Here is a 24,985-nt window from a genome sequence, read left to right as displayed (position 1 = left end):
GGCGATAAAGATCGCACTTTGTCATCGTAAAGCCGTTCCAGTGTCACCTCTGTGTCTGCTCAGAGTCACTTTGAGTTAACCTGCCTGTCATTTTCCTCCACATTTTAACATTCCTGGCTGCAGCTAATTTCATTGTGAGTTCTCGCTGTTTGTTGGAGAGGATGCTGATGCTGAAAATGCTGCATAACACGGATGTTACTCACTAGCAGGCCAGTGATTATGGTCCATTGTTATTGGTCACTTGGTCATTGTCCTCACAGCAGCACCTGGTGTTGGGTCAAGAGTTCGTTTGGTGCAGAAGTGGCAGATTGAGTGAGGTAGACCTCCAGTTTTATCATCATTACAAGGCAAACAATGATTATTTTCATTGTTGATTACTCTGCTGATTATATTTACAGCTAATCATCTGCTCTATAAAATGTGAAAAACAGTCCAAAACCCAAAGACTCTTTAATTTACCATCACAAATGACAAAGAAAAGCAGCTAATCCTCACATTTAAAGGTGCAGTATGTAGTTTTGGGGAAGAAATTTCGTTGACTGATATTTTTTTATGCCAAACCAAGCTTACTAAACAAACTCTGTTTACTTTCATGACTGAATTAACTAACTAAACACACACAACACAATTTCATACTGTTTTACTTTGTTTATATGTGGCGGACCCTGCCACCATTTAGCTTCAAACGGTGTTCTGGGAACCTTACTTTCCTTTGAGGACAGCTTGTTTATTCTGAGTTTGTATTATTGCATCATTAATATTGTAAATAATATAATTCAGACTTTGAGTATCTTCTCCAAAAACTACAAAGTGCCCCTTTAAGCAGCTGGAACCTGCAAATGTCTGTCATTTTAGCTTGAAAGCCGACTGAAACACTTAATCGATGATCGGAATAGTTGGCTGATTTGTTTGACTAATTGATTAATCGATTAATTGTTGCATTTCCCGTCAACAACCAGCTGCACAATCATGAAAAGTTTAAATCCCAGAAAGTCATCATGTCTTTCCTTATTCATCACATCCTCTAATAATAATTTAATCCAGTGATATATGTGCTCATGAATTATCAATCAATCCTCTTCCTGGAGTTCAGGCAGCTTCCTGTATCATGAAATGTAAAGAGTGTGTGTGTCCATGAGATAGACACACACACACACACACACACACACTTGGAGGACTTTGGATTTAAATGGCATTACTGGCTCCTCAGCCCTATTCTTAGCCTCAAATCTGTCTCACCCTCCGGGCGGTGACAGGAGCCGCGTTGGGCTGGGGGAGTCTGGTTTGTGTTGGGCATATGGAAGAATATAAACGTGTGTATATTTATATATTTATTTATATATAGCTCCTCAGATAGGAAACGCTGTTGAAACACGAGAACCTCGTGAGGAGCGTGAATGGCGAGAAGGAAGCTGGCGCGCATCGATAACCATTTTTCATAAAGGGGCGGCTTGTAACTGTGTTTCTAATGTGTTTTTTTTGTACGCAAGCGTCGCTTTTAGTTCTGGTTTTATGCCGCCGAACCGAGCAGGAAGAGGGGATGTAGATGTGGACGTGTTGACCGAAAAGCTTTAAGTTTCATCTGGGTGTTTTTTTTGGGAGTGGGGAGTAAAAACGCGGATGTTTGCGTCAGCGCGGGGCTGCGTGGACACAAAGCCTCCACCAGACTCCCTGTAAAAATCACTCAATTCTTCTCTCGCAACTCCGGAGCGCACGCATGTCACCGATACGAGCTGTTTTTCTTGGTTTGAATCGAAACGCCTGCAGCCTGAGGACTCGTTAACCCTGCCCCACGGAAACCAAAGGGGACCAGGGGAGGAGGAGGAGGAAGAGGAGGAGGAGGAGGAGGAGGAGGACCGGGAAGAAGCGATAGAAAGAGGAAAAAGGTGTTGGAGGAGTGAGAGAGGGACCGCAAGGAGCAACTCCGTATTGTTCCGCGGTTGTGTTTGCTCTGCAGCTCCACACACACAGACAGACACACACAGACAGACAGAAAGAAAGACACGGTGCCGTTTGTTTCTTTCGGGGTGCGACAGAAAGCTGAAAAACGCCGTCAATTCTGGATTTCTTTATCCGCTTCCTGTCGTCCAGGATGAGGTTTAAGAGGAACGGGTCCTATACGCTAAATAGGTAAGAGGCTGGTGTAATGTGAGCTGCGGTGACTTACTGTAGTAATGTGTTGTCCATATGGAGAGGTGGAGGTGGAGGAGGAGGTGGAGGAGGGCAGCACGTTGTGTTACATGCCGAGCTCATAAATCAGTTCACTTTCTCTGTGTGATATTTCCACAGTGGTGCTCACACTCACTTCATAGTGTCTTTATTGCACTTTAATGTTTGTCTTTACCATCCCACAATAACTCTTTAATAAATGCCAAAAGGAGACTTTGTATCATTGTATTGCATTATTGTGCACACACACACACACACACACATGCTGCAATGACACCGCTGAAGTCTTTGTTGTGGAGGAGGATGACATGCTGCAGCTAATGTGAAATCACTGCTGTGTAAATTGAACTTGCATCATACAGTTTGTTTTATAATCGTAGATATGTGCGATTTTAAAATCCCTCCGGACGTGTATAATGATGCCAGGGTCCCCTGACTTCACCAATGTGGCGCCCACGTGTAGCGAGCAGGAGAAACCTGTCCGTCTCGCTTTAAGGAGGGGTGGGCTCTCTGTCTTTTGTCTCAAAAGAGCAAAATGATCTCTCCTTTCCCTCCCTCTTTATCTCACTCTCGCTCTCCTTCCCCTCCACAGAAGTGCCCCCTCTCGCCGCCCCCCATCACCTAGCAACTTTGTATGAGTGCAGCAGTATGTGTGTCTTTCCTCTCCCCCCCCATCCTAACCCACTTTCCCCCTTGACATGATTGCATCGGCCCTCTATTCACATCCTGGCGTTTCTAAACCCGGTCACGAGTCGGGTCTTTCCCCCCCCCACCCTCCCTCCCTGCTGCCCAGTGGTTCGGTCCCACTCACCCCCCCCCCCCCTCTTCATTGTGTTATCTCTGCAAGTCACAAGTTTATAAGAAAAATTCTTTCTTTGTCTCCATAACGTCCGCTGACCAAGCTAGCTGTTTTTTTTGTTTTTTTGCATTCAGTCAGAGCGGATGTCTCGCTTTTTGTTGTTTGTCTGGATTTAATGATAAGGCTCAAAAGTTTGAGGAAGCACACACACAACGCACACAACGGCACGCAAAAGGGACCCACAAGAGCTCGTTCGTATTGTTGAAAGTGACAGTTAATTTAAAGCCAGTTTCACTTCTTACACTTTTCCACCGCCACTCCTCTTCCTCTTTCTCCTTGTAATAAGGCATCTGGCCTTCCGCTGTACTTGACTCACACACAAAACCCACATCCTGACTTTTAGGTACCGAAACACAAAGGAGAGCTAATGAGCGCCAAAACACTCGCTTCATCACACGGCACGAAAAAACGTGATAACGATGCTTATCGCTGTATACCTCCGATTCTGTTTTCACTTAGGAAGTGTGGACAAAAAGTGTGTGTTGCTGTCCCCCCCCCCCCCCCCCCCCCCCCCCCCCCCCCCCCCCCCCCCGAGATCATTGTGTGAGATCACGTGCTGCACTCACATCTGTGTGTGTGTTTGTGTGTGCGTGCAGGTGAGAGGGATGAGGTAATTAAACAGTGCAAGGGGAGGCCTGTTAGATGCAGCTCCTGGTGACTGGCCTCCAGAGAGGAGGAGGAGGAGGAGGAGGAGGAGGGATGACGTCATGAGATGTGAAACAGCTTTGCTTTGCTGCTGCAGTTCGTCTTTGTCATCTTTTATCTCAGGAGCAGAAAGAAGCGGCGGAGGAAGGATGTGCGGTGTCGTGCAGCAGTGTTAGGTGGTTATATCCACCAGCTCTGGCCTCTACTGTTATAAATCCATCTCCCTGTTCAGGAGCTCTTTGATAAGTCGCTGACAGAATAAGAGCAGAACTGTTCCCCCTTGTGCGGCTGCCACACAACCGCCATCTTCTGAAGGTGACTGTCACCTCTGCCTCCGTCGTCTCTCCAGCCTTTGTCTTGCCGCAGTCGTTTGTTTTCCTCTGAACGGAGAGTTCGACATTGAGCGTCAGCATTCAGTGTCTGCCTTCGTCACGGTCGGTTAGTCCCGTGTTTGCTTCGATCGCAGCGTCACTGCTCCACCTGACCGCTGCAGTCCTCACGGCTGTTCCTGCACGTGTGTTTTGAAGCGTAAAGAAGGAAGTGATTAGAAAAAGGGCAATGTAACGAGGCCCATGATTCAGTCTGTCCTTCACCTTATTTGCCTCACGCCGGAACAGCCAGCGCTCTGCAGTGATTGGCTCGCTTCCTGGGGGCTTGTCTCTGTGCTAGCCCCTCCCATCCCGTACTGCTGCATCATTTTATGTGAATGAAGAGTTACTGCATACGTGCCCGAAAACACCGCGCGCCCCTCGGCTGCGTGTTTATTCGCCTCGTCAGTGTTTACTTTCGAGTTGACAATTAGCCATCTGCTGTCGTAACCTGGTCACATATCACTTACCGTGCAGACGCGTGAAGAGGCTGTCAGCCCGCTGCACTGATTAACTATCCTGAGTTCTGACAGGAGTCGACTTTGACTGAGATTTACAGTCCAACAGTCTGTGTTTGGTGAGGTGGGATGTTTATAGCCTTTGTTTAGGTTGTATACAGATGGCTGAGATTTCTGCCTCCCAGGGATTGTTTCCCCTCTCTCTCTCTCTCTCTCTCGCTCTCTCTCTTGCTGTCTCTGTGTCCATCTCTCTCTCTTCCCTGCAGTCCACCCTGTGCTGTCCAGCAGTCAGCAGTTTGTTTATGGGACTCTGTTTGCCAAGCTAATCTTCCCGCCTTTCAAGTGGGAGCCAGCAAGTGAACGAGGGAGAGAGAGAGAGAGAGAGAGGGAGGGAGAGGGAGGGAGAGAGAGAGAGAGCGAGGAAGAGTGTGAAAGTGAGGCAGGCAGTTGCAGTAGTTGGACAGGAGAGAGAAAGGGAAGCATGCTCAGAGAAGTGTCTGGTTTTGTGAATGATTTTTATTTATTTATTTTTGTTTTGGCTGAGTCCCTGAACGGCCTTGCCTGCGTGCATCCGTCCGTCCGTCCGTCCTGCGATAAAGTCAGACTGTTTCGATAGCTGCATGATTACACAAGGTGCTATGCTGGAGCTGCTGCACCTGTAGCCAGGAGACAGGACCGGAGACTGGGGAGGTGAAAGGGAGGAAAGGGTGCTGCGGGTCGGAGCCTCGTCACCCCGGCTCTGCTGCCTCACCGCCGGCTGGATGGGGGTTCTAGTGTGCTGCGACTGCTTCTTCTATCGGTAGTTAACCAAGTCACTTTAACTGTTTTTTTGTCTTTTCGTGACCTTTCTGTCCTCTTTACTGTTGTTGTTTGTTGACATCCTACCTGACTTTTTTATCATTGCTCAACTTAACATTAACATTTTCAGACCTTCATCAACTTCTCCATCTCACCTCTCCTCCCCCCCTCCTCCCTCTCCGTCCCATTCACCCTCTCTGTTATGCTGCTGCGGTTTTGTAGGAGACATTTGAGGACAGTGCTGCTGTAGCAGGCAGAGATTCTGCTGTAGTCAGACACACGGCGTATTCTTGACTTGTGGGAGGGGAGGAGGAGGACGAGGAAGAGGAGGAGAAGGAGGAGGGAGTCGAGGACAGAGGGACAGCGATGGCACATAGCCAGCCCCTATAGCCGAGGAGTGTTAGACGTCGCTGGTTACAAGGTTTGTTGAGAAGTTAGCTGGAATGAAATGGCACGAGGCCAGATGTCAGCTAGTCGGTGAGGCTTGCCCAACTTTTCCTCTCGTCCTCCTGTGTGCCCCTTTGGCTTTGCAGCTCTGTTTGTCTGGACACTGTGTTCCCTGTGTACAGAGGGGCAGGGATCTGTTTTCTTTTCCTTTTTTTGTTGTTTGCAGAGCATCGACTTATCAGACTTTGCTCTTTTTGCTGGATGTAAGCACCTGAATTGTCAGTGTAGTCACCCCACACAGATATCATGTGTTAGAGAGATCTTTGCCGTTGTATTTCAAATCTGGCACTGGTATAGCTGGTTATTGTGCTTGAGAGAACGGATAGATGATTTAGGTTAGGCTCTCTGGCAGTCGTAGCAGGATCTGGCTCCCCTCTTTTGTGGTTGTGGGGTTAGCCAGGCTGAGCCTGCCTTAACTGCTGTATAAAGTCTAAATATAACTTACTGGTTCTCTAAGGAGCGTTTTGATGGTGAGTGTAAAATTGTAGCTTTAGCGCAGACACACACAGCACAGCTGGATTAGATTAGGCCTCGCTGTGATTCAGAACTTTGTTTACACTTCACTGCTTCTCTTAGTATGAATAACAGCCTGCCATTTATGTGTGTGTCATGTATCTGTGAGGCTGCACATGTGTTATATACTGTAGGTCTTGGTTAAATACACACAGAAGCCTTGTGAAGGCAGGGTTTGTGCCAGGAGTACTTATGTTCCCTTCTCCCCCAGTCATGATGAAGGCAGGGGCGGGTCCTGGACCTGCACCGATGTCTCACGGGCTCATTAAGCCAAAATGGGCCGTCACGTCTATTTTTAGCATTTCCTCTCCCTCGGCGTCTCCGTCAGCCAATCAGCCGGCCCGGCGATGATGTTATGGCTTGATTGATGTGTGTTTTTTCGGAGGCACACCCATCCAAACAGGTCCTCGTTGACCTCGGTCCCGGCCAGCCCTCCGTCCCCTGGGCTCCGCCGGTGTTTCGGCTTTCAACAGTAGCATTGTGTTGGAGTGGGAACTGCCTGCCAGCAGTGTCGAGACTAATGTTGATCATCCTGTTCTAAAGTATGGAGTGATTGAAAAGTCTCCTGGCGCATGACGTAAAATAAAATAAGTTGAAATTGACCTTCATTTCTCAGAGGAGCAAAGACTTGATGGTTGAGCCAACCAGGTCTAAAATAGCAGGAATATGATAGAATAACACCTCAGTTTAACAATGAATACTATCCAAAAAAAAAATATCAGATTATTATTATAACACCCAGTTCAAGGGAGGATTTGACATTCATTTGAAGGATTTTCTGGAAATATGCCGTTTCACTTTCTTGCCAAGAGTTAAATGAAAAGATAAATAAAACCACTCTCATGTCATGCCAGTTAGCTTAGCTTAGCATTGAGAGTGGACGCACAGGACGGCTAACGAATATCCTGACTCGCTATATCTTTGTCTTGTTTCATACTTACGAAAAACAATGTAAAAACATAACTCTGTGGTTTTATGAAGGGGTTAAGTGCCAGAATATTTCTACACGAGGCAAAGTGACTTCCTGGAGACTCTGGTTAATAAGGAAAACATTCAGAAAAATGCAATATTCCTGCATGTACTGATACCTTTTGACCTTGAAAAGACTCTTTGGCAATAAAATAGTATTTAAACATGTTTTAATGTCATATCCCATGCCTTGTGACACCATTAAAAGTTATTTTAGCATCCTCCCGCTGTGTTCTCTACAGACTGTATGGACATTGACACATGTGAATGAGTTCTCTCACACATACTCAAACTCAGTAGATCAATTTTCCAGGGCCTCCTGACAGTCCTGAGGCATCTACCACAGTTGAAGTTGAATCCTGGGTCAAAGTTTCATCATTTCTTTATACACAATGGCAGCATGAAACTGAAAAAAAATCAAATTTTCAGCTCAGTTATGAGCTCCAGTGTTTCTGTACCCAAATGATGTATTGTTGTCGACATGTTGTTGGAAAGCAGGCACATTCAGACCTGGAGGCTCCAGCACATGACAAAAGCCTGAGCGTGACTGTGTTTGCTCTCAGCGGATCAGTTGGTAGATTTTATAACGTGTGGTGTGCAACAATACTTCTGAGTGTATCATCATACTGTGCGTGTGTTGTATTAGCAGAGAGGGCCATACTGTTTTCCATGTGTCTCTCATTAGGCTATCTTTGGCAGGCCCTGCTGCTTCCATAGAGCTGAGGCGTGCAGCTTCAACAAGGACACCATTCTCCACCAACAAACCCTGCACTCCTTCCCCTCAGCCCAGCAGACTCCCTCCTCGCGTGGCTGCCCTTTACTCAGACGGGGTCTAGTTTGAATCAAGTTGAAAAATCTTGTGGGAAAGTTTCTTGAACGATTTGGGCTGCTGTGGCTCCGATTAGTGCATAGAAATCTCCTCAGATTATGATCTATTTAAAAGCTCTGCCAGGATGCCGTTATTTCATTTAGCTGGTCATCTGTTGTTTCATCAAGCTGCTCTGTTATTCTGGCTGCAGAAAATGTTGAGACACTGAACTAAACAGCAAAAAAGAGCCTGCTTTAATTGAAAATGAAGGTTTGATCGTTGCTTGACGATGTATTTTTAGGAAAGAACTCTTGGAAAAATATGGATCTACTCAATTTTGATTCTGTATGACTTAGTACTGACATCATATCTTGTGGCAGATTTTCCTCATAATGTGCTGGCCCAGTACAACCCAACTTGTGTTAATCATACGGTACTCCACCCAAACACCACTTAAACAAACAGGGCATGCAATCCACTAAGTAGATGCTATCGATTTCTTATTATCAAGCCAAGGTCAGAAAAACTTCCTTCCCTAGAATTGTGATAAAAAAACAGCCTTTTCCTCTGTTTAATGAGCTTGAAGGAGTTTCCACCATCTTCTTTTCTTCTGCGGATTATCTTAATGGACGACAGGTAAACCTGGCCCAAGGTGTGTGAGTGCAGGTGGTCCTGTCAGGACATGTGTCGCGTTAGACTGTCAAGGAGGGACGCTGACCTGCTCGGTGCAGATAGAAGAGGTCTGTCGGTCTTGACTTGACTGACTGTCCTTCTCTGTTTTCACCTGCCCTCCACTCACTGCGGAGGGCAGACCTCACACACGGGGCCAGTTGCATAACATCGACACTGTGTGGTTGTGTGTGTGTGTGTGTGTGTGTGTGTGTGTGTGTGTGTGTGTGTGTGTGTGTGTGTGTGTGTGTGTGTGTGTGTGTGTGTGTTTTCAGGAGCAGCCTAGTCCTGCTGGCTCAGGAGGAGAAAGAGATGGCCTTGCACTAACCTCGCCTCCGCATTTAGATCCACCCAGTCAGCACACACACAAAAGCATTAGGTGTCGTTGCAGCTCTTTTGTTACTGTAACAACTTAATTCAAAAAAAGGAGCAAGAGCACAAGAGCAGCGGTAACACACTACCTGTTTAAAACGCCGCGTCAGTGCTGATCAGATAAACATCACTGGCAGCATAGCAAAGTAAAAGTTGTCTGCGTGTGGCAGCAGGTGCCCTGTAGGCATGGAAAAACTCATTACAGCTGCTTGGTGGCCCAATTGGCAAGTGGATAATGGCTTCATTGTGTTTGGCTCCGTTCGCAGGTTGTTCAGGTGGCAGGAAAAGGGTTAGATGGAATTCACTACCAAAACAACAGGCCTGGAGGCTTAGTGAGTCTGTAAAGGTGGCAGAGAAGTCAGTCATAGCAGTTGTCGCAGCATTAGCAGCAGCCGTGGCTTCTCTGGGAACAAGAGGCCCATTCGAAGGGAGACAGGAAGTGCCTGGGCGCCTCACTTCCTGTTTATCAAATTTGTCCCAGGCGAGAGTGAGAGGGAGGGAGGGAGGGAGGGAGGGAGGGGTGGTCTGGTGCAGCCTAATTGAACGGAGAAGGTGGTGGCGAGTAGGCAAACCCTCCTCATTCGCTCCCAAACTAAAACTCACACTCTCACACACACACACACTTGCCTGCATAGCTGTGTAATTGCCTCTGTGCTGCAGTGCCTTTGGCAGCTGTGCCCCCTCATTTGTTTCAATTATCTACCATCTGACAATGGCGCTGTTACCAAGGATAGACGGGAGAGGAAGAAGAAGAAAACACAAGACAAGCAAAGTTTTAAAGTGCCCTCCAGAAATGCAACTTTATTATGCACAGTCTGTCATATTTCACACCTTAAAAGCACAGCTGGATCCTCACTTGCGTCATGATCAGATTCGTGAGTCACCCCCACACACACACACACACACAAACTGAGCTCCCTCTTTGTGAGACCGTATTGAATCAGAGAGTAGCTGTGGTGGCGAAGAGGCTGCTCCGGAGCGAGCAGGGAAGCTGCTGACTGCAGCATGTTCTGAGGTGACGTTGCTTTCATTTGTTCTGTTCGCTTACAGAACCTGGAGGCTGCGGGCCAAACAGAGGCTAGCCTTACATACCCTTCTGTATCACTGAGGTGTCTCTTGCTTTCTGCCGGTGTGTCAGGGGGCTTTAGTCGCAGTGTTTTTGTTTTTACCTTTGTGCTGCAGACAGATGTGCATGCTGCATTAACAACACCCCCCACCTCCCTCCAGGAGAGATGATGTCACTGCATAAGCTCATCTCCCCAGGTGGGAGCCGGTTACTCCTCTAGCTCCAGCCAATCAGAGGCTTGTTTACACCTGAATCCCCAGACGTGGAGACAGACTCACACACGCATGTTCATCTTCACAGTGTTACGAGCCGCTGATCTCATCTGCTAATAAAATGATCAGATTATATCGTCCTCGGATGCATCACATCCTTTACCGTAGGATGTGATGAACATCAGTGCTCGTCAGTGAGCGGTGGAGGGACACACACGTCCCTGCTGACGCTGCTCCAAGGACATCTATTGATTTGACCTCTCTTGTGCGTCCTCTCTATCCATCTCTCTTTTATTTTCCCATTCTGACACCGGCAGCTGCCTCCGCCCACTTCCTTCCCTCGCTCTTTGATGCACCATCTGTAGACGTCAGCCGTGCTTTTTGTTTAGCGGCATATGTGTTGGAAAATAAGTGTGCTGTGCGATTGTTGGTGTGAGTCTCGAGGATCACATAAACGTTCGCTGGGCGTCTATTCCCTCAGCCTGCCTGACAGGCTCTAGTGTCTCCTTCACGCCAGTGTCTGACAAAGGGCAGGGCTCTGCTGTGGTTTCACTGTCATCTCAGCGATGCCCTCCAGGCGCAAAACATGCGTGGCTTTGTCCAGGAATTTCTGTAACATTTACTGCCTTTTTTAATGTTTTTGTCTCCATGCTTCCCCCCCTCTCTCCCTGGTGCACCCCTTCCTCTCCTCTGTTGTGACCGCGACACAGAAAGACGTGACGTCATCGCCACATCTTCCTGAACAACACCGCTTCGCCTTTGCTGTCTGCCAAACACGTACACAATGTCTGTTTTTCCCCTGATTAGCCCACAGAGACTGATATTTACTGACATCCCTACATGATCTCATGTCAGAGCTAATTATCAGAAAACAGGTCTACGGTGTGTGTTGTAGCCTGTGTGTGTGTTGTGTTGTGTTCGTGCTCTGTGTTATGGGACCTGCTGTGGGCTAACCAGCGGTTGTTTTCGAGCTGGTGGCACTGTTGTTGTTGTCGTTATGGGTGGATGTCCATGAGAGGCGGGTGCTGGTGGTGAAATCACGTCTATCCTTCCAAGTATCTTCCTTTGGATCGGTCCGACTTCCTCTCTGAGCAGGGAGGTGTCGCTTCATGCCACACACACACACACACTCTCATTAAATTAGGCCCTCCGAACACCTCTAAGCCGATTAGAGGTTAAAATGCACAAACGAACTTCCTTCAGGAGCAGCGACTCGCTCATATTTTTCCACCAGCTTGGCTTGTAGCTTGTTAATCTGTTGGCCTCCTTCAGTCTCATGCTTCTCGTCACCTCTTTGCCCAATCCTGGGTGTGACCGCTTCCTACGCCTTCATCAACTGTTAATCAGCCACACACAATGGGCCAGAGTTTCCTCTGCTGAGATCTCGTCTAGTCATCAAGAAGATGTTTCCTTTTCTTTTTTTTTGTTTATCCTCTTAGGGTTTTTGGATAAACCAACGCCCTTGAACTTTTGATTAAGTTTTTTTTTTTTTTTTTCTTACAAGGTCCTTCTTGAAAAGTCTTCAGTAAGATTTTGACAGGTCTTAAAAATGTATGGATTATGAAGTCAAAGTTACTTTTATTACATTGCATGAACTTCAAAATGATGAATTAGATGTTTACATTTCACAATAATATCATAAAAAAGACTCGGTATGTAAGCTTGTGATTGATGCAGGGGGTTTCTACCTTGAGGTTACTGCAAGCAAACATTGTGATCGGTTCTACTGATCTCACTGTAACAAAACTACAATATGAAACTAGCATATATAACCACTAATGCTATCTGTGCAGCCTGGTCAGAATTCATCGTAGCACGCCCAGCTATTGTGTCGCACTGTGGTGTGTGGGCTAACTTAGATAGCTACTTCCAGAAGCAGTGAGTTAAAATCACTTCTGTTTTCGTTACTTTCATCTAATATGGGTAAATTCAACAACATCCAACTTAAAGCCTGTTAAACTTAATGATTTAGAGAGCTAGAAAATTTACTCAAATTAAGAAACTTAACTTTTCTGCCAATATTGTTGATAATGCGTCCTAAACAGCTTTTTATAATGTCCTTAAAAAGGTCTTAAAAGCTCTTAAATTTGACTTGTTGAAACCAGAAAAAACTTTTTACATTCATATTCCTGAGTCATCACTGTTGGAAGAGAACAGCATAGACTGTGTTTAACTCAGGGTAAAAGATAATATATATTAGTGCATTTGATTATAGTTTTTAATCAAGCACCTTGTGAACTGTGGTACTCAGACTGAATGTGTAAGCAGCACTAATGAGTTTTAAAATGCACTACTGAGTGTGTGTGTGTGTGTGTGTGTGTGTGTGTGTGGCCTGGGAGGCACTGGCTGTACTCTCTGAAAATGTCCTTGTTCTCTCTGCCTGACTGTGCGGTTGTTGTGATAAGCAGCAGAGCAGCAGATGTGAGTCGGCTGTTTTTTTTTTCTTTTAAAAGCCTACCAGACTCTCAGAGACCGTCCGCTGCTGTGACGACTGCAGCGATGCTCTCCAAAGATAACGGCCACCGTACAAAACAAGCCGGAGCCGACGGATACACAGCGTTCGCACTCTCGCATCTGTGGACAGCAGCGTTAGTGAGACTGTGTGCGCGGATGGTCATGAGTGAATCTTTATCTCACAGTGAATGACGTGGGCTTCTGAGAAATCAAAGGAAATCTGACAACAGAGGAAGGTTAACACATAAGTCCCATAAATACTGTCCATGTTTACTCTGCTACAAGTTTATTTACCTAAAAACAGAAACTGAATCTGTTTTTTTTCTGTATGCAGGTGTTTTTATGTTTTCTTGCGGTCTGATCTCATTTAAACTCCTCACATAAACTTAATGCAGTCCTGCAATAAATCCTACAGTCATAGTGGTTATAATGGGGTTTTTTTGTTCGAGAGGTGTTGTTTCATTGTATTGCTTTATACAGAGAGGTGCCTTTTGATATTTAGCCTACCCTCATTGGTATTAACGGGGTGGCCCTGTCACTTTACTTTTTTTTTTTATAATAAAATCCTGTGCAACATTTTCCTCCATATCTCCTCCAAAATAACACTTGAGTCCCAATGAGTAGATCAAAAACATTTCCCAAAATATAGAAGTAATTGAAAACGAATTAATCACCCACCCAAGTATCAAGTAGATGTAAAACTGTAGTTACATGTACAAAAGCTATACTAACTTTACAAAATACACTTTATATTGAATACAGTTAAGGCTGGGGGATATGGAGATATCACAATACACTCTCAAGAGCTTCATAAAAGCTCGGACTGGTTGACAAAATCAAATAACACAAAAGTTTCAACCAACTACCTCAACCTCAACGTTGCGACAATATTGTAGGGATGACTATTGGTACAAAGTTTTGTACACACACATGTTTAACGTGGGCAGTCTGTCCAGGTATATAAATGACTGCCTTAGTATATTTGGCAAGTAACAAGTGTTGATAAAGCATAGATCTGTACAGTTTGTGTAATATTCATCAGTAGCTTCATCTTAGCAAGTTTAAGACCTGGTCAGTTAGCTCCATGCTCTCGGGACTATAGAGCAAGAGCCCGGGCCCAAATAACGGATCAAACACAAACGTTGCTGTTCGCTCACATGCCAGACAGTCTGATGAAGTTGTTCTGTCTGCTGCCGATGCAGGAAATGTAGAAATTTCCCCTGGGACAGGGGTCCCTCAAACCTTTCATCTATCATCTCTGTCTGTTATTGTTTGTCCCTCACGGGCCGAGAGCACTGCAGGAGTTATGTAACATACCTAGAAAACAGACTTCAGCGCGTTAAGAAGCCGACTAATGTGATTTGACTTGTGCTCTTCAGGCAGCTCGGTGATCTTATCAGCTTGTCTTTAAATCATTATCATCTCATCTGACTCGATGGCTTCTTTGATTCAGACTCAGCTCCAGGGTGACACTGTGCCGTACCTTTTCTTTATGTCATAAAGATTTTAAACATTTTTCAGATAGTTGCCTCATCTCATCGGTCCACGCTCCGTTAGAGTCGGACAGCCATATGTAGAATATGTCGCTCAAAGCGGAGATGAACTATGTCTGCTCAACGTCGATCAGCCGTTCAGATCGGTTTGTCGGACCGTGAGCGATAATTACGCCACTAAAGGAACATTCTGTACATTCGAGTGTGTTCCAGGAAGAGCTGTATACATGCACATTCCCCAGAAAACGCAAAGGAAATCTGTGACTAAATGCCTTCACTTATGAGTTAATGAGCTGGATCAGGGCAGGCATGCACAGCATCGTAAGAGAAAACAGGAAGCCACCCAAACACTGTGCTTGAACTCCACACCCTCCTCTTTATCCCTGCATCATTTGTTTTTAAGACTCACAGACGGTCCCTACAGGGCTGTCTTTGTGTGCTTTGGTTCTGTCCCATTTTTCCCATTTAGAGCTCCTCGTAGCTTGACAGTGCTGTCACCTATTTTGTAGTAGTGTAAGATGATGTCTGAGCCTGTATTCCTCGCTGCTGTTGTTTTATTTATTTATTCTTAGGACCGTGAAAAGACAGCTCTGTTCACTCGTATGCCTACACATCATACTCCTCCCTGCACACATACATCCTGTGCAAACATGGGCGCAACACGAATCCCTTTTCCCGCCACCACCTCTTCGCTTCCTCCATCTATTCCATGACGATCTTTCTCCTCCATCCAGCCCCCCTCCACCTTATTCTCCACACACACTCGCGCACAGACTGCCTCTTGTGCTCCTGAGCAAACAGTAGCATATGTTTGACCACAGCTCTCCCTGCACCTCTTCCTTTTACGTCACAAACTCTTGCCCCCAAAACCTCACCTCTCCTCGCTCAGTGGTTTCACTCAATAAACTGTTGCTTCATTTATATTTTTCATTTTTCACGCTTTGCTTCCTCTTATGTTCCAGCTCAACCGCACCAGTAGTGGAAAAGTAACTCGTAAAGTTTTACAGTCTTCAAAGGATGCTGTCGTCTGTAGCGCCAGCGAGAGGGCTGGTTTCAAGTGTCACAGGGTTGCGCGCACACACACACACACGCACACACACACACACACACACAGCATCCACACCCTTATAATAAAACCTGGAATGGAAAAGTGGGATGGAAAACTCAGTCTAGCTGTGAGGTTGTGTAAGTTTCAGACAATGTCTGCAGTGAGAGGCCTTTTCCAAGGGTGGGTACCGTTCATGGTGATGTAGCCGTCTCGGTTTCATCGCATTGCATCGCCTCTAAACTTCTCTTCAGAGTCGGGTTGCTGCTCTGTAGGTTTCAGAAGGTTTTGTATTTTGACATCACTTACCTGATGTGAAAAACTGTGCACACCTACATTTTGTGCCAGCAGGTGGCAGTGTTGCTCTCACACCTTAGTTGTCTCGAGGAATGTTTTCTCTCTCTCACAAGCCAAACCACCCTGCACACCGCTGTGTTACAGCAGGAGCTGTAATCTGAAGGTAATGTTTTGGTTTCCTTCAGAAATGTTCAGAATTTTATCAGCATTTGGGAGATCAGCAAGTTCGCTCTGTGTGTGTGTGTCCGTCAGCCTCAGTGCCAAGGTTATCACAGCCTTCCCAGAAAAAGCCACATTCTTTTCCTTTTTAGAGGTTTATTAGAGTTCTGGGAAGACGTTCAGCCTTCGGGAACCTTTTCTGTTTCCTTCCAGCAGCGCACGAGGCATAACACATGCACACACCCACAATTGTGTAATTTGTATACCATGGCAGCTATCAGTTTGAACACTCGCACATTGATCTTAATACTACAATTCCATGACAACTGGGCAAACTCCACAAGTTCATGTGACATGATCACAAGCTCCAGAACAGCTACTAAATGGACCACATTGTGAGATTGTTTTCTTCAGTTTGAGTCCAGAATGAACCCCGAACCTCATTCTGACACCTCAGTTTCCACATACTGTGTACCAGAGCCCGACCAATACTCATTTTTTCAGGCCGATACTGATATTAGAGACTAAAAAGTGACACTAGTGCACTAAAACAATAAACGTACTGAAAATGTGATAATGATAAATCCTCCTAGGCACCTTTTTTCTGCATTATATTCTCTAAAGTAAGAGTTTTGGACAACATACACGCTGATACAGATATATATGTGATAGGCCATTATTGGTTGATAATAATGGCCAACTGATCCATAAAGAAAAGCATTTCCTTGTTGAACACTAGGACCGAACACCCCTCACCCCTCTGATATAAGTCATTAACAGTGCACAGGACACACACTTTCCCACAGTCTCTGTGCCCTCAGTCTCTTTTGTCATGTGAATAATCTCATGACGCTGATGGAGCGGCTCCACCACAGACGAGAGCCATTAGCAGGACAGAGAGCCTCATTACTACTTCCTTTCTACCTGGCGGGCCTCGAGGACAAAGTCACATTCTGGCCGTGCCATGAACACCTGTGAAGCAGCAGCATGTCGCAGGTTCTTCCTCGGGCCGGGCTGCCTCACCTGACTCTCCTCCACCTTGTCCGTAACCTTGTCGCCTCTGTCAGCTCGTTGATCGTTATAGCTGACCTTGCACCTCACAGTTTGTGTGTGTGTGTGCGCTCTTAAACTTGACACACAGGTGTTTGGCTACTCAGGTGGCGATGATGAGATGGATAGAGACTCTCCCCGGCTCAGGAATGTAGGGAGGGAGGAGTGCAGCGGGCGGACAGGGCATGCTGTGACAACCTCCCACGCTGAGCCAAACTCCTTCAGTCCTCTCATCCTCACTTCTGTTATTACTCTAATTCACTCTCATTTTTCTGTTTTTCACCTCCCTGCTCATGCCCTCTCCTCACCCCCTGTCCCCGAACTACCTGCTCCTCTTTCTCATTTCCTTTCTCCTCGTCCGCTGCCTTCTCCCGTTTCATCCCTCGCTCCTCTTCATATTCCATTCTGGCCCATTCCCGCTGATATGATAGTGGTTAATCTAAGCAGTATCCATGGAGATGGTGATTTATAAACGTCTGGACACGAGTCTGGTATTTCTCATCTCCTGTCTTCCGTCTCGCTAAAGCCCTCTCTTCCTTTCGCTCATAAACCAGTCCGAACATGGCCTCCCGTCTTTCAAACATACCTGGCTACTCTTTTTCTTTCGTTTGCAACCTTCCTTTTTGAATTCGCTCCAGTGCCAGAACACATGCAGAAACATCTCAAAATCCAAACCAACCTGACTTCTAACTGGGCTATGACTGCAGTGGTAATTAGGCAGTCGAGTAATATTCCTCTGAGCCATTGCTGCCGCTAAATGGAGCATGAAGTTAAACCCTAATATGTTTGCTCATGAAGTGCACACATCTTACCTCCCAAACAAGAAAAGCCAAGTCAAACTAAACTCAGATCTGCTGCTCTCAGCCTCCTTTAGCTCACTCTTCATGTTGCTCTTCTCTCCTTTGTTTAGCCAGGCTGTGTGTGCACAGAGCGATGGCATGTCTTTGCATGCAGCCCTTCCCCGACAGGAATGCAGAGCAAAGGAGAGATGAAGCCAGCGAGGAAAAGATCACACATGTAAAGAGAGAAACAGGACTTCAAGACCTTAAAGTTGCAAAGGAGAGAAAAGGCCAAAGAAATAGTGAATGACAGGAGCTGGTCCACCTGTAAAGAGCTCGCTACATTCATATTATGTCTGAAAAGCCGTTTATATATATGACAGCAGTGGTAACAGCATTGGTGTTTGACTAGTTTGATGCTGGTTATTCTGGCCACAGTTTTGTCTGCACATGCATAGACATGCTTCATACATACTCAGTGTTTCATGCAGCGCACTCGGGCCAGTTTTTAGAAAATGGAGGGTAAAAGCTTGGAGCCGGTTCTGGGACCTAGATCGGACGATTTTGTTGGGATGCAGAATATGGATGTTTTATAGCTGATGGCCGATACAGATAATTGATAATTTTACATTTTTGTATTTTAAAATGGGCACATAAACTGTAGTTTATGCACACCTGAGAGTAAGAAAGGCTAAGATACAGCGAGAAATTCAACATAATTGCATTTCTCTATATTTTCCCGACAATAATCAAATATTCCTAAAACTTTCAAATCAAACCAATTGTACTAAAACAATACTACAATCACTTAAACCTTACATTTTGTTAGACACGCATTTTTTTTTGTGAAAAACAAACAGTCAAATAATCTTAAATAAGTAATAGTAAATCATCAAAAATTTGTTGGTAACCTTCATCTCTGTGTCCTTTTTTTAGTTTGGAAGAGAGGGACAGGCAGATTATTTTTTGGTTATATTTGCATCTCTTTTAGTCAAGGGCGCAGAAACAGCTCCCGTTTGTGTAATTGAGCAGGTTGGTTTTACCGGTCGGGTCGTTGGGTTCAGTGTGCAGAGTGTCTCCTGGCCCTGCTGACCTCTATCCGGGCCTATAGAAAAACCCCTCTGGCTCTAAAGACCTTCTGTCTGCACTGTTTTCACTGGCTAAGACCTTACCTAAACATACTACACCACTCCCACACACCCAGAACAGCATCGCCAAATGAAGGTCTTACAGAGCAACTTGGAGCTAGCTCTCATTTTTATTTATTCATTTCGGGTTTTTAAACTTGGTTGGGTGCCCGACCCGTCCATCATTTGGGTTCCAGCTACGATTGGCTGGAGATTTGCCGTGGCAGGGCCGGGACTGAGCTGTTGCCAGGCCCCAAGGCGCATCTGCTGCGGTTGTGACTCATCTACTGCTGGCCTGGAATCAGTGTTTTCTTTGTCTCAAAAAGGTGGAATGTCCACTGACTTTCAGACCCAACCTGTTGGGCCTGCCATCCATCTGTCTCGGCAGTGAAGAGAGCGCTGCAGGCCAACATACTATGTCCAAAATCTCCCACTCATTTGGACTTTTGTTGTAGTCTAGTGTCTCTTTCATGTCAGCAGATGCAGCAGTCTTTTCTTGAATTTCTAACATACCAGCATGACATATTTCTTTCGACTAAGGACTGACCGCCTCCTAACTCATGACGTCAACACTGTGAAGAATTTAAACTGGTTGAATTTTTATCTCCTGCTGTCTTTATTTCCCTTGTGTTATCAGTTGCTCTGAGCAGTCAGTGATGCTCATTGTGATTTCTTCACTCATCAGACTGACACATCCATCAGTCACAAGGCGAGTGACGTCACAGTGTTGCCATGAACTGCCTTTATTTCATCTCCTCCCCTCTTTTCAAATGAGTAGTGTGTTTTCTAATGAAATTTACTGTCTGTGTCTCCAGGGTGGTTGTCTTTTGATGAGGTTAGCATACTTGAAGCGGTAATTAAAGTCAGGCTACAAGTGGTTCAGCCTCCAGACTCGACAGGCATGTATGTTAAATTAATCTGGAAAGTGTTGTTTTTCACGTACGTCACAAGTTGTTTTATAGTTTAAAAGATCTTTAGGTCTCCCCACAACTTCTTATGTAACCCCAAGTATGCATCTCCGACAAAGAAATACGTATGTAATCAGAAGACGCGTGTTTTAACTCGTATTTACGCCCCTCGTTCTTTACAACGCAGACGTTTAATTCCCGTGAAAGGCTGGGTGCCAGCAATCGTTACATCGCAGCAACATCTGGTTCGGTGAGAGCAGGTGGCAGGTGAGTGATGCCATGTCTTGTCTGCATGTAGGAAGGGAAGGTGGCTGTGACGTGAGCGGAGAACAAAGAAGTAAACCTCTGTCCGACCAGAAGATGGAATGTGGCCGTTGGTTTCCATCCACGTCAGCCGGTTGCGTAAGACGACCCGGCCGGTGCAGCTTAACGGCTCCATCTCTGTCAGCCTGCCACTCGCATAGCACGACAAACTGCAGGCGTGACCGCACATCACCTGTTTAAGCAAAGAAAAGGCCACTTTGAGTTAAAATCCACCTGCTCTTTGACATTCATTCCTGATTCATTCATTGTCCGCAGTAACTCAGAGGTGAATGCAGAGGCCCAGGCCAAGCCTCAGTGATCTTGAATGGACGTCTTCTATTTTCAGTGACCGCACGGATCCAATAGTTCGAAGCAAATTAATGGAAAGTTCCCTGAGCACGGGATTTCCATTACAGGGACAAACTGCTTTCTCTTGGGCGGTCACAAGAAGCACATGAGCACTTTGTGTATGACAATTTTACACAGTAATATACAGTATCACATAGCTCTGTATATACAGTATGTATGATACACTGCACTATGCTACATGTAGATATGTAGACTTTTTCCACTCGGCTCTAATTAATTTAACACTGTCACATCTGGTTGCAGGTCGCAGTAACCCCCTCACCAGCTCCGTCACTGATTAAGTTGTTCTCATATTTGTGCATACCCACACACAGACTCTCAAACACACACACATAACACACACACACACACGGCATGTTCCCCCTCCCGTCCCCCTCTCTGTACTGTTCTCTGTGTTCTTTATGGGCCCGGCCAGGCAGGCCGATGCTATATTTAGCGCCAGGGGGAAAAGTCAGCGCCCTGTTCTGGTCTCTCTCTCCCCCCTCGACCCTGCTGCCACTGCAGGAGCCGCTCGCTCTGGGGCCCCCGGATCACCCCGACTCCACCCACCGAACCCTGAGCAGGAAGGCAGTCAGTCATGTGGGATGAGGGTTGCAGAGAGGCGCCTGTCAGATCCTCTGTCCCTTTGATTCTTTCACATCGTTCCTTTGGATCACGTGGAGGCTTTTAAACATAAACAAGCGGCGCCTCAGAGGGTCCAACAGTCCACAGTCAACATGCGAAACGCACACGAGCACAGGGCCTCACATGCTACACCCTCACAACGTCTTTTATCTTCTTCACTCGGCTACTTGCACCCACCCGCATGCAAGGAGCGCACATAGCTCCACAGATCCCATAGATTAGCGTGTCTTTGTGTGTGTCCATACTGCAGCCAGCCAGCTGGTCCAGCGATTCTCACATCTGCAGCCACAAAAAGTTTTGTCTGAGGAGACGGAGAGGAAAAAACAGACAAGTTGTGGAGAAGCGGAGACAATGAGAGGGAGAGGCATGTAAAAACAAAACCAAGAAAGGGAGGAGAAATGTGTGAAGAGAGCAATAGAAGAGAGAATAAGAGAGGATGCAGTAATTAAAGGGAAGAAGCAGGGCGAGGGAATGATGGGTCCTTAACACGAGTTGTAATCTTCTCATGAGCCGCACAACTCCCAGTATTCAGTCCTCATTTCCTCGTGTTCATTTTGTACTTAGGTGTCGTTGGCTCAGCTCTCTGTGTTGACAATTTAATTTTAATTTACATCGCCCTCGTGCTTTAAATCAAGTCTGTTATATGAAACGTCTAAAATTATTACCAACAGTTCCCTTGGGTGAAGGCTTGTCTCACAGACGCGCACAGAAGAAAACCTCTGGGTATTCTTGAATCTGGCTCTCAAAACAGGCTTTGTTTGATTCCCTCTCGGCTCCGACGTGTTCGAACAGGCCCGACTGCTGCCAGCCTGCCGTACTAACCAGGTGAAGTTCAGACTCAACGGCAGGAATGTTGCCCCACAGTCTTTACGTGCACGTTGCACTTAACCACCAGTTCTCACGCCGAAAGAAGTGCGACAATGCACACATTTTTTGAACACTTCAGTCGCCTTCACGATCCCGACACACAAGTCCAGTTAGAGTTGTACCCTCTGGTCAGCTTTCTTTTACTTTGCCTGCTTTTACGTCTTTGTTTAACAGCTAATCTAACATCTTGCCAACGGACATGAGTAGAAAATTAGCCTGCGAGTCAAAACTTGCTCATTACAGTGAGAGTTGTTAAACAAAAAAGGATAAAAATAGCTTGACAAAATAATCTCAACTCAAGGTCGACTTGCTGGCTTTTTCCAGACCTTTCAACCACATCTCACATCCTCATTTGCTCAGTTTGATAATGTGCATTTATAAATGTGCCAAAATAATAAGTTGTATGAGATCATGTGTTATTTATAGGAATAAAAACACAAACTCATGTTTTGTTTTTGTTTTATTCTGGCTCTGTAAAGCATTTTGTAGCTATATGAATACCTCCTCCCTTAATTTAAAAAAAAAAAAAGATGAATTATAATGTGACAAACTAATACATTATTCATATTTTATGACTAGTTTTATTTCTTTCTTCTTCTTCTTTCCTGTCATTGCTGCAACAGGCTCATAAAAGCGTAACAACACCTTTTTTAGAGTTCATTGTAGCCTCGCAGTTACTAGCCGACCACCTGTTGCTACATTGTAGCTTCACTTCAGGGAGAGACGCACCAACCACGTCCACATGGGCAGACTGTTGACGTCACCACAGCCCGCCCCTGTCCTCGTCGCTGATTGGTCGACAGAGAAGGCGGGCCTCGTGTGAAGTCCTCCACAAAGATTTTTTTTTTTTTTCCTTGTATTTTGCGGTGCAGCTCGAGATCAGAGCCCGGTGAGAGGCGGACAGGACGCACTGTAACCTGAAGAGAGGAAGAGGGGGGGAAGATACTGTTCCGTCACATATTCATGTTTTAAAAACTATGGTGGGAGATTATTGCTCCTTCTCTGGAGATAAGACGGACATGCACTCTCAGAGAAACTCCAAAAACGGACTAAGTTGCAAAATGGTGCTTCAGGCAGTCGGAAAAGTGCTAAGGTAAAAAAAACTTCAACTCGACACAGTGACGAGCCTTTACTGTAAAAGTGATATTTTCTTGTTTATATGTATACATTTGTTTTACAAAGCGTCGACGGACCGAGAGCCATACAGCCATACCTCTGTTAATATAACGACATTATTGCTTCTTTCCCCCAAGTTGACTTTTCATGTTGTATTACAATGTTACACACGTCCAGTGACTTTTACAGATTGTATATACGTCGAGGACGTAAAGCAAGGTTGCGTTCACGACCCCCCCAGCCTGATGTTTAAAACTAACTTGTGTTTTAAACGTTTTACTCTGCATCTATTAGCTCCAGAAAGACAAGTTACTAGTTGTCTCCTCTTAGTGGGTAATTACAGACGTGTTGGGACCCTCATGTTCAAGGGGTCACAGCAATTCATCAGCCTGTGGTGATTGGGTCGGTGGTGGGGGTCCGTGAATGCCTCATTCCTCTTCCTGCAGCTCTCGCTACTAACAAGACTCAACAAGAGCAAGAGAAATGTGAGACTGTCTCCTCATCTGGTCTGATTTATTATTTAAGAAGCCCGTTAACGTTTTAGCATGGGACTGCTTAAAGGGGAAATAGTTTTAAATCACAGAGCTCAAACTTTTCCTTTTTTAATTGAATTGGATTAAAAAGAGCACATCATGGTTAGAGTTGAGTGTAGTGTGACTTAATCATAATTGATTCCCATCTGAGCCTCCCATTCACACTGTAGCCTACATTATAACCTGAAATTAAAGAAAGCACATGCAGCTATCTCAGCATTTTGACCTATATCTGTGGTAAATAATGTGCCGTATAAATCAGCCGTATGAAAAGGCCATTATATGACCTAGAGCGCGTAAGACTCAAAGAATGCTTGACCTAAATAGGAATGTTACCGGCGTGTTTGTGTGTCGCACAAAGTGACACAAACAACCCCTGTGAAGAATCAAATCAATTCGAGGAAAACCCAGTTAGTGTAATGCAAATTTTAATCCAGTTTACACATGTGTAATCACACCGTCTGTGTCATGTGAGGAGGACGTGGAGTCATTATGAGTGTCTTCCTCCAGGGGGGAGAGAACGTCCTGTTAATGCTTTTGTGGAGTTTCCTGTTACCTTTCAAGTCTGGGGACAGGTGTGTTTTCAAGTTGTCAGCCCAAAGGGCACATGCCTTCAAAAACCTGTTGTGAAGATGTGTGAAGAGTGACACAGAGGAGGAGAAAACATCCACCATCTTAGGATCTCTTTAACAAGATTGTGGGCAGGATGTAATGGACGCAGCAGAGGAGTGTTATCGTACAGTATATTGTTTTGTCTGTTGCAAAACCTGTGACAGGTAGAGACAAGCTCTGCGGCTCGTATGTTACCGGGAACTGAACCGCCTTATTTAGCTGGAAATACACCTTTAATTTATTTTGGGAAGGACAAAAGGGAGGGGATTTCCACAAGTTTGACGTCTTGAGGAAAAAATGAACAAAAAAACACTTCATCAAACTTAACAAGGATGCATAGTTTTGGGTTTTACGAGGGGGTGGGGGGATGCCGTGGACCTGTTTATAGCTCCACTTTCAACCAGTTTCCTCCTTCAGTGAATGCTTCAGTGCCCTTGGCTTGAATGCAGGTATGAAAACTTGACTGGCAAAGATAACTTTAATGGTCCACTACCCTGGGAAGATGTAGTCCTGTGTAATCTTGACACCTTTTCAGGATTGTCTATCTCGGGCTTGAATAGCGTGGGGAGAAAAATCCTGACTCACACGCACCCATTCCCTCTTTGTTTTCCATTCAGATGGACTGATTGCATCAATCAGAGTGTAGAAAATCTAATTTAGCTCTTCAGTCACATCATCCACATCAGTCGCTTCCTATCCGGGCAAATCAATGTTGAAGCTAACCAGTAAGGTAATATTAGCGGAGTGTTTGAACAGCGGCTCGGCCTCGTCTCATCCCCAAACTCCCCCTTTCCTGTCACACACGTGTGTTGTGATGTTGATGAGGCTCCATTATGGTGCTGGCAGGGGGTCCTTACATACTCTGCAGGCCTGAGAGCCACTGAATGGGATTTGGC

The 24,985-nt window shown here is 45.6% G+C and overlaps 1 protein-coding gene across 4 annotated transcripts in view; it reads left to right on the top strand.

Moving 5' to 3' along the window:
* mob2a (MOB kinase activator 2a) overlaps nucleotides 1–24,985 on the top strand; it is a 61,515-nt gene that overhangs the window by 23,352 nt on the left and 13,178 nt on the right. Inside the window, exon 1 of one of the 4 annotated variants that reach the window (XM_073471948.1) lies at nucleotides 1,935–2,130. The exons of 1 other annotated variant lie outside the window; for it this stretch is intronic. In XM_073471948.1, coding sequence (XP_073328049.1) covers nucleotides 2,093–2,130 — 38 coding nt within the window. In that variant the 5' untranslated portion in view covers nucleotides 1,935–2,092. Of the gene's footprint in view, nucleotides 1–1,934; nucleotides 2,131–4,948; nucleotides 5,299–22,703; nucleotides 22,922–24,985 lie in introns of those variants that run through there. 2 more of the 4 variants (XM_073471947.1, XM_073471949.1) reach the window with 2 other exon arrangements.

The sequence above is a fragment of the Pagrus major genome, chromosome 8, assembly GCF_040436345.1.
Source record: "Pagrus major chromosome 8, Pma_NU_1.0".
NCBI lineage: Eukaryota > Metazoa > Chordata > Actinopteri > Spariformes > Sparidae > Pagrus > Pagrus major.
The sequence above is the reverse complement of the archived record's forward strand: the minus strand, read 5'-3'. Positions and strand labels throughout refer to the sequence as shown.